A 10,162-nucleotide genomic window follows, 5' to 3' on the forward strand; every position below is an offset into this window, starting at 1 on the left:
GCTCATACGGAATCAAATCAAACCCATGAAAATCCAACTTTTGATTTATTATTTATTAATGCCTTTCGCAGCACTATTTGCAGGAGGCAAACTTCAACCGCGGCGGCTATTGCGCCACCCGCTTTCAATTTTTCCTTTTTTTTTGTTATTAATTTTGATTTCAATATACTCTTTCAGTCAGTAAAAACATAGTTCGACTTCGACAGACACATTTTTAATGTAAAATTAATAAAATATAAAATATAAAATATAAAATAAAAAGACAAATTCGATAAAATAAATAAAGTAAAAAAAGTTAGATAAGAAATGAATAATAAATAACTTTATAGTTTTAATACTATAAGATTAATTTAGTGGACCAATAAAAATAGAAAATGAATTGGAGTAGGAGTATTAGGCCACCCGCAACGCGTCACGCGGGTGGCCGGTGTTTCGTTCCGCAGTGACGGAACCGGGGCGGGACACATTGCAGCGTCTCGTCCCGTCACCAGCCTGTCACGCAACCCGTCTCGCGCGCGACGAAACGCGGGACGGCTCGCCACGCGCCGAGGCGACGTGGCGTGCTCCCAGGCCATGCGTGACGCCCACTCGCTGTCCCGCGAGTGGGCATCGTCACGCTGACGCAATAATTCATTTTTTTTAAAAAATCGGATTAAATAAAAAAATTAATAAAAAATGTTAAACGGTAATATTACCGTTAATAGAGCCGTTATCCTTTTTTATTTTATTTATTTTTTATTTTTTTACTCTATAAATACTCTTATTTCATCCTCATTTCACACACAACTACACATCTATTCTTCCCAATTCATCTCTATTTGCTCTCCAATTTTCATCTAACATCTCATCACAAAATGTCCGGCGACGGAAACCGGCGGTGGCGGCTCCGGCGCGTGGGATCTCAACGCGTTCGACGACTGGGGGAGCATGTACAACACATTGGGTGGTTCCGGTTCGTCGACGCCGGGCACCCAGGGTTCGAGCATGCCGGGGGTACCAACCACCCAATTTTGATGTTGATGCATACGCCCGTCCCTCCGCCCCGCGGTATTCACAGAGATTATCCCAAATTCGTGAGGATTATCCGGTTCAACCCACTCCGGAAGAAGGCCGAGACGGGGGAGGCTCCAGGGCGGAGGAGGAGGATCTAGGTCGGCATCCGTACGACCCCAAAGAAACGCTGGCGGTGTACAACGCCTGGATCAGCGTCTCGTACGATCTCATCGTCGGGGAATCAACAACCCGGGAAGTGCTTCTGGAAAAGGTCACCGAGGTCTACCACGAGATTAAGCCGAAAAAGACCCGCTGCCGCACATATAAGATGCTCCGCGCTCACTTTGACCGAGTCGACAGAGAGGTCAAACAATTCTGCGGCATCTACAAGAATGAAGCGGCGCGAAGCACACGGCGAGTGGCCAATACTCGTCTGGTGAGGGCGGTTCGGGCATCGGGCCACAAGAGTTTGCCTCGCATGAGAAGGAGACCCCGGCAGACGATGTCGGGGGGTCCTCCGGTGGGCGCCGTCGACCGCAAGGGAGAAATGCGGCGAAGGCGGCTAGAGGGAGGAGGGGCCGAGCCGGATCAAGCCAGGCGGGCTCGGGTTCGGGGGACCCTCGAACTCCCTTATGTCCATGTACATGACCGCCACAATGACGGACACTTCCCGCTTTACGCCCACCCAATACGAAGCCTGGCTTAACGGAGTCCTGTTTATGGCGGCACAACTTGGTATCCCGCCTCCAAGTGGCCTCAGGGCACCTCCACCGCCTTCGGGGGATGATTCACCGACGGAGTAGTTTTTTTTATTTTCTATAAAATTGTATTTTAAATTATGTCATTTTTATTTTTTTAGGATTTTATTTATGTCTTTTTTTTATTTTTTTGAATTTTAAGTTGTATTTTTATTTTATGTTGTAATGTTATTTTATTGTTAATGAAGTGTGTGTTTTATTAATTGAATTTGTTGGAAAAAAAATTAAAAAAAATGAAATTGAATGAATAGTAATTTAAGGAACGGTTAAGGGACGAAGGGTTGCAGGTTCCGTCCCTTAGTTAAGGGATGGAGTAAAAAAGTACAGTGGGGCCCGCAAATAGTGTTTTAAGGGACGGTTAAGGGACAGTATCGTGACAGCGTTGTGGATGACCTTAGTTTAGTGGACGGAGGGATTTTTTTCCATTAGTCGAAAATTAACTTTATACCATATTTAATATGTTGCTGATTAATATTCATAGGGGTGTTCGGTTTGCAAGATAGTATCTCGGGATTAAGTATGTAGTGTGTTTGGTTCATGCGATTCAATCATATAACTCAATTCTAGATGACTAATCATGGGATAATTAGTCATAGCTAACCTCTTCCAATTAAAATAATCACAACTCAATCCTAGATTATACTCCATCCGCCCCACAATAATTGTCACTCTTATTATGGGCACCAATTTTAAGAAATGTAAAGAAAAGTTAATTGGAAAAGTTAGTAGAATGTAGGACCCACTTTTTTATATTGGTTTTATAATAAAATGTGAGTGAAGTGAGTTAGTGGAATGTGAGACCTACTTGCAATTTATGGTAAAAATGATGTGTGACAATTATTGTGGGATGAACCAAAATGGAAAAGAGTGACAATTATTGTGGGACGATAGTATCTTGGTACTATTTTATTTAAAAAACACAACACCACCATAAAGTACTACTCCCTCCATCCCCAAAGAGCATGAACTATTTCCTTTTCATCCGTCCCTAAAGAGTATGACCTTTCTAATTTTGAAAAATTCAAACAACATACTAAATCTACACATAATTTTATTTACAACTTATACCATCACCATTAACACTTATACCATTACAATAATGTGGACTCCACTATCCACTACCATTATTTTTTTTCTCTCTCTCCCTCACTTTTCCGCCTATTTACTACAACTCGTGCCGAACCCAAAGTTCATACTCTTTGGGGACGGAGTGAGTGAATGTTACTCCCTACGTCCGTGAAAGTTTGTCTCATTTTTCCATTTTAGTCTGTCCCACAAAATTTGTCTCATTTCACTTTTTATCATTTTTGGTAGTGGACCTCATATTTCACTAACTCATTCCTACTAACATTTTATTCCTACTCACAATTAATTATAAAAGTAGAACTAATATTCCACTAACTTTTTCAACTCACTTTTTATTACCTTTCTTAAAATTCATGCCCGATCAAAGTGAGATAAAATTTAAGGGATGGAGGGAGTATCACACAATTTTTTGTGCTAAATTAATGCATAAAAATTACACTTGAAAGTAGAATAATGTATTTATATCTAAAATAATAATATCACGCCGGATCTGAACCCGACCCATATAATTATGTAAAATAAAAACGGATCGGGGTTTGGAGCCCACCGACCAAATTAAGAAGAGTAAATTTTCTGAACTGCAAAACCAACAACATAACTACTTTTATCCACTCGTCTCTTTCACCTCTGAGTGCGTGTTTCTGTGTGAAAAATGGCCTCAACTACAGCTCAACTTGCCAAGTCTATGCCGGTTTCTGGCTCCATATGTAATCTCTCCACCGAAATGTGCTTTTTCTTATATACTATTACTGAGTGCCACGAGAATTTAGATAGGTATATCCTATAAAAGATGTATTTGGGGATTAATTTGCTTTTAGTTATCCTGGTTTAGAGTGCAAAACGTTGGATATTATTGAATTCTTAAGTATGGTTCATTTTGGGGTTTAGATTGTAAACTAGTACTAGTAAATAGTGAAATCAAGCCTTACTGATGATCTTTTATCTTCTGCCCTTATTCCTCAAATAGTGGATTAGAGTCCTATCATATAATCTTCGAATGGAGGAACTGTAGTCTAGAGTCTCATTTCACTTTTATGAGTTTATAATTCCGGTTTTCAAGTTAAGTTAGGAGTGTAAGGAGGTTTGTTTGGTCGAAACTTAGTACTCCCTCCGTCCATGAATAGGAGGCTCACTTTGACTTAGCACAATTTTTAAGAAATGTAATGGAAAGTGAATGGAAAAGAATAGTGGAAGGTGGGTCTACTTTTATATAGTACATTAGTTTTATATAAAATGTGAGTTAGATAAAGTTAGTGGAACGTGAGATCCAATACCAAAAGTAGTAAAAACGTAAATGAGACATTTATCGGTGGATGGACGAAAAAGGCAAAGTGGGGCGATTATTGGTGGACGGAGGGAGTAATGTTTTGTGCTCTGCATCGAGCATTCACTAGGATGCAAATGTTGGTACCGGAGCTGGGGATGGAGTATTCTAAATGGTTGAAGGTAGCAGCAGCCAGTATTCAAAATTATTGATATGATTGTTTTCTTGTAGTTTAGAAGAAAGAGCAGATAATGGTAGAATGGAGTTGGCCTGGTTCTGGATATCTGCCTTTTAAAGGGGCGGATAGACACTAAGTAGAACTATTTTCTTTTGTTCATGGTACAAATTTCCTTCATTTTAAGTAATGTTTATGAACATAAGTTGGTTCTTGCATAGGGTTGTTAATTAGTTGGGCTTTGATTTGTATATTATGCAAGTTTAGCAATCATTATATATTATGCAGTATCCCATGGAAAAATAGTTTTTTGGCCATTTGAATTATCTATGTTCATAAGGTTAGATTTCTATATTGCTTCATTTGATAAACATTTCTTTTGTTTCCCTTCTGCATTTATCTGTTCAGACAGATTAAACACCAGCACAGGTCCCGTCGGCATATGTGGTCTATCTCAATCTACTTACCAGAAGTTGATTGTGAAACAGAAACCTCATAAAATTTGCTGCCTATTCGGTGGTAAGAAAGATAATGGTGAAAAAAGCGATGATGCTCCTTCAAAGGCAAGTTGTCCTAGTTTTATTTGTTCAACAGAGTTTTGTAAGTTTTTAAGGTGTTAAGTTGAAGTGCAGCTAAATGTTGAGCATTTCTCTTTTCGAAGTACAAGCTCATATTCCTTAAATGATGTTGGATTGATTTTGAAGATCAGGCAGGGATCATGGGAGGAATGCAAGGGTTATATGAAACAGTGAAGAAGGCGCAGATGGTTGTCCAGGTTGAAGCAGTCAGAGTGCAAAAAGAACTTGCAGTGTATGTTCGAGTGAACTAAAGCATTTTTTATTTTGTAAGTTGTCTTCTGAATACACGGTATCCACTTCACCCATTTCCCTTTTTGGAATCCTTATGCAGAGCAGAGTTCGAGGGTTACTGTGAAGGAGAGCTCATAAAGGTATTCAGCAGATAAATTAAGCTTCCAGTCTGGCAGCACACACACTTAATCCTCATCGTAACAGCTGTACTAGACTTAAATGCTTTAGGATCTTTGACTACATATCTACTACAAATAAATACAGTAACTATCTTAAAAATATATATAAATATTGAGCATAAATATTGAAAGAAAAGCAAGTTAATCTCTCAAGCAGGGTACTTTGTGTACATGCATGAATTCGCAGTGCATGATGGACTTATAGATGAAAGTTTGAATTCTGTTTCTCTCTCAATAATGTCTTCAAATCCTGCTTGTAATGAGCGCTTAAGGTAATTTCCTTGCAGAAACTGCACCATGGTTTTGACATCAATGATTGAGCATATCCGAAATATTACTAACTATCCGTGGATAAGCCTACTTTCCCTCTTGAACCACCTTTGTTTGGTAGATAAGTAACTGCACCTTGGCTTTGACATCATTTCAGGTTACTCTGTCTGGGAATCAACAACCTATACGCACTGAGATTACTGAAGCTGCAATGGAACTAGGAGCGGAAGTGAGTGTCCTTGGATTCACTTTCTGTTGAATAAGCTGTTTATGGTTCTCCTTATTTTAGTACCAACATGTAGACACATTCAGACTGCCATTGCATGTTACTTCTTTGTTAACTACCAGGTCATTTATATAGATGGTCACTCGAATATGTACTTACCCTATGCCCGGGACATTATACTTGTTTGCAAAGTAGCAGAAATGTACTAATCTTGACAAAAAAATGCAATTGTCAGGTATACATCAAGCGACATTGAAGATGGGCATGCGACTACTATGTCTGATAAACAAAATTATTTTTATCTTTTCTGCACATACTGTCTTTCTCTTTGAGATACATGTAGAAATGGAGCGTTGCAGAATGTTTTTTGATTTACTTGCTTCAAGTAAACCCCATAGTCCCCCCCATAAAAGACAGAAGTTATTCTTTTGCTTTATGCATTTCCCATGTTTAGTTGGAATTTTTACTTTTATTTACTTATACTGATGGTGATTTCAAATAAATTTCTCAGATCTTTTGAAGTTCAAAGCAAGAAAACATCATATTCAAAACTCATCATTCCTTCTTGGTTTACGCTTGTATTAAACATATTTTTCTTTAATTATTGAGAAATTTATTATGTTTGGTTTCTTCTTTGGACAGAAACTTTCGCTGTTGATCAATGAGGCATACAAAGAAGCACATCAGAAGAGTGTTATTGTAAGATCCTGTCATAAGTATAATGGTTTTTATTAAAATTTTCCCTCTTAAAATTTTCTAATTTCCTTAATTCGTCCAGGCAATGAAGGAGAGAATGAGCGACCTAGCTCAGAGTATAGGAATGCCTCCCGGCCTGAGCGAGGGGTTCAAACAATGACTTTATGTAGAAACACAATTTTGTTTCTAGTCAAAGAGAATGCATGTACGTTTACATTATACAATCTTCCTTTGGCTAAAAACAAGGATGTGAACAAATAGTTTTGCTTGAGAACTATAGCATGTAACTTTGAGATACAATTCATGTTGAATGATCCTATTCTAAGACTTTTTCTAGATATTCCTTCACCTGGTTTTCGTGAAAGTACATTTGTGCTATCTTACTGAGATTTTGGCAAGTCTTTCCCAGACAAGAAGGACTCTATAAGTTTGAAAGCTCTCATGGGCTGAAACAGAGGAACCTCATGCCCAGCTCCTCTAACTGTCGCAAATGTTAGCCCATCATACACCTCTGTCCATCCTCCCACCTGTAAATAATAAGCTCTTGTTTCATTAGATTCCTACAAAAACCTCAGCAGAATTCCTATGAATATGATTAATTTACCTGGCCACCAACATACCAAGGATACCATGGAGTTTTGATTCTGAGATTGAGATGGCTCAGAGAAAGTTTCGTTGCTGTCACAGGGACGACTGCATCTGTGTCTCCACTGCAGTGGAGATCAATGGAAGGGTTAACTAAACAATCTTTGATATTTTTGCATATATGAAATTTATTGATATGATTGCACCTGAATACCCATATTCTAAGCGCTGCAGCGATCAGCTTCGTGTAGACAGGGAGCATTGAAGCGGGAGAGTCTTTCCAGTTATTTATAAGTGGATCACTGCCGTATGCATAGGTAATGTATCATTCTCCTTTTAAGCTCTTCAAACTTGCTACATTATTTGAAAATACCTGCATGCTGTCCACTTGTATGGAATGCCGGTAGTATTTGCATGGAGCACTTTCTGCACATCCAGCCTGTTGTAGTATATCTCAGCATAGTTCTCTGTACAAGGGTCGTATCCAGAAGAGTGTGCAACTGTCCTGCGCTTCAGAAACTGCCTGCTTCCTCCCCCTTGTGGTTCATTGCACCTCTCTGTGTATATGTTGTACAGATTTATGTTCCCAATTTCTTTATCCACGTACGTCAGCATGTCTTGACATTTCTGAGAAGTATCTTTGAAGCTGTTATTGCATGATTTCAAAAGTAAGTTATATGTGTGATCCGATATCAAGGAGTGGCTCCACCAGTAGTTCACGGTTCCAATGTAATCGTAGTAGCTGTCTGTATCTGCATTTCCTACCTGCGCAATAGATTTTTGTCATGTCTAGCAGCATTCACTATCATTTCTCATGTCTGATATTAGACTGAAAGTGAGGTTACAATGAATCCTTTGAGATTGATGATGGGATGGGAAGATTTGTTGTTATAATCATATATCTTGTTTGCCAGCTGTGGGACATAATGGCCTGCCAAAACGAGTAAGGTTGAAGATTGTTAGCTTAGTGTTGGCAATGGCGGATGCATGGTATGTGGTCACTACTACCTGCATAGCTCTCTCCAGAGATGTAAAAGTCTCTGTATTTGTACTGTGGAAACCTATCCATCCATCTTATCAGGAAAACCAGAGCATCCTCAGCTATCAACACCAAATTTTGATGAGATTCTCTCCTTTTTGCTTCAAATGAATGCAAAAAATGGATATGGAATGTACCGGTTCTTTCGTCCCCAGAGTCCTCGAGGTTGGAGCTCGTGTTTGTGTAGGAGAAGCCAACTCCAGCAGGCGACTCAAGAAACAAAACATTTGCCACTGCAACCATAAAAAAACTTGATGCTGCAGGTAGGCTCCTTTCTTTTTTCAACCTTATTCCAGAGAAGAAATGAATACAAGCAGGTGTTTTGGTACCTATATTCCATGAATATTTGTTGAGGTAGAGAGATGAAGCATTTTTGTTGATTCTAAATGGCCCTATTTCTTCTGATGCTCCATACGCCACTGATGAACATCCAGGTCCTGCATAAAACAATGATTTATGTACAAATTAAAAGGGGTTATTTATGAAACAGAGAGATGCTTGTTGTGTGGTGCTAGCGTGCGCCGGGAGAGGGGATGAATCGTGATGACCGGTGAGAGTGATTTCCATGGCTAAAAGTCGACAGTGACTCGTGTCTCACTGTGTTTCATGTTATTTTGAAATGACTTCTCAACTATTAATGTATGACATAAGTTCACACCTACTATATTGGAAAACAACAATCATATATTTATTATACCGAATATAAGTAAATAAAATATCCCACCAAAGTTACCAAAAAAGACTTTCAAAATCAATACTCACTCCATCCCACTCTAAATGAGGCACGGGATTTTATACTGTTTTGTTTTGTGAGTCGAATGGAGTGAGAATAAAGTAGAAATAATATTGTTTTTATTTTAGGAAATGTGTTAATTAGATTTAGATGGGGCATATATAAAACGAAAGCATGTCAGTTATAGTGGAAAGGAGGGAGTATGTTACGAGTGAAAAGAATTATGGATTTATGGTCGACATACACCTCACTTCAAAAATTTGTGCCTAATAACGTAGACTAGTGAATGAAAAAGTTATATATTGGCCTTTCTCAATGTTAGCTGTCCCATTTATTCATGGACCCAACTTTAAATTTTTCTGGTTGAAGAAGGTTTAGTAGCATTCGAGTGGCTGTCGGAAATCAATTTTATAATTATGGTGAGATAATAAATAAATAAATAAGTTAAGTAGAAGTTAGAAGAAACCTCCATTGAGCCAAAGAAGAAGTGGTTTAGTGTCCGGGTGATTGGCAGCCTCCATGAGCCAGTAGAAGAGGGCACGGCCCTCTTCTTGGTTGACGGTGACATAGCCGGAATATTGGGAGAAGTTGACCGCCGGCTGCCCTGGAAGCGCCGTTATGCGGTCAAGATCTTGCTCTCCTCTCCCATCTCCAAATGCAATATTGCTAAATGCTGTTGACAACACTATTATTATAATCACATGGATTATTCTTCTCATCAACTCCATTGCTACATGTATGTGTCAGTGTGTGTGATTTTTTTGTACTAGAGTGGAGGAAAATGAAGTAGTAAATTTTCAGAAGCTGAAGGGAGATGAGATGAGGATGTTGGATATATAATATAGAGATGTTTTCATTAATTGTCAGTGTATGGTGGCTGGAAACATGTGATAAGGCAATGCATTTATGGGATCTTAAACAGCTCTTCAAATAGGTACAAGCTTGCATGATGCTTTCATTTTATAAGTTAGGACCATTCCTCTCACTATACAGAGATGAATGCATGTTAAATAGGATAGGATATGAATTGAATTTATTCCGTTCATATTTCAGAAAATTGTTGACCACTACTGCAGTTAAGTACAAAAATAGGGTAGTTGACAACTCAGATCTGACCTTTATATATGTACAATTAATACATACTCCATGTTTGTTTGTGTAAATTAACAAAAATGTTAGTATTTTATGAATACATTTGTGTGTATATCGTGTCTCTTTCAGTTTTAAAACAATATTATTGCTGGATTTTAAGTTATCAACGTTAATGTTCACCTGTCCTGAAATTGGTGCATACCTAAAAATTGATTCTATTTATGACTTGCAAATAGTGTGAAGGATTGACTTGCAGC

At 38.5% G+C, this 10,162-nt stretch overlaps 2 protein-coding genes across 4 annotated transcripts; one reads left to right on the forward strand and one right to left on the reverse strand.

Annotated features, from left to right (window-relative positions):
- The first annotated feature begins 3,400 nt into the window (after positions 1-3,400).
- LOC121748549 (nucleoid-associated protein At4g30620, chloroplastic-like) lies at positions 3,401-6,792 on the forward strand. Its single transcript, XM_042142979.1, has 7 exons — positions 3,401-3,544; positions 4,685-4,839; positions 4,986-5,086; positions 5,186-5,225; positions 5,692-5,763; positions 6,403-6,459; positions 6,539-6,792. Exons 1-7 carry the CDS (start codon positions 3,490-3,492, stop codon positions 6,614-6,616), a joined length of 558 nt encoding a protein of 185 aa, XP_041998913.1. The 5' UTR covers positions 3,401-3,489; the 3' UTR covers positions 6,617-6,792.
- On the reverse strand, positions 6,618-9,779 carry LOC121748548 (serine carboxypeptidase 24-like). 3 transcript variants are annotated; one of them, XM_042142976.1, is made up of 9 exons: positions 9,280-9,772; positions 8,410-8,517; positions 8,218-8,313; positions 8,050-8,142; positions 7,887-7,972; positions 7,415-7,806; positions 7,248-7,343; positions 7,061-7,166; positions 6,618-6,983 (listed from the first exon to the last, which is right to left on the reverse strand). In XM_042142976.1, the coding sequence occupies exons 1-9, from the start codon at positions 9,539-9,541 to the stop codon at positions 6,837-6,839; spliced, it is 1,386 nt and encodes a 461-aa protein (XP_041998910.1). In that variant the 5' UTR covers positions 9,542-9,772; the 3' UTR covers positions 6,618-6,836. The 3 variants fall into 3 exon arrangements, with proteins under 3 accessions (XP_041998910.1, XP_041998911.1, XP_041998909.1); XM_042142977.1 differs by having other exon boundaries at positions 7,077-7,166; positions 8,050-8,313; positions 9,280-9,779; XM_042142975.1 differs by having other exon boundaries at positions 8,050-8,313; positions 9,280-9,775.
- Between the last annotated feature and the right edge of the window lie 383 nt (positions 9,780-10,162).

The sequence above is a fragment of the Salvia splendens genome, chromosome 9, assembly GCF_004379255.2.
Source record: "Salvia splendens isolate huo1 chromosome 9, SspV2, whole genome shotgun sequence".
Taxonomy (NCBI): domain Eukaryota; kingdom Viridiplantae; phylum Streptophyta; class Magnoliopsida; order Lamiales; family Lamiaceae; genus Salvia; species Salvia splendens.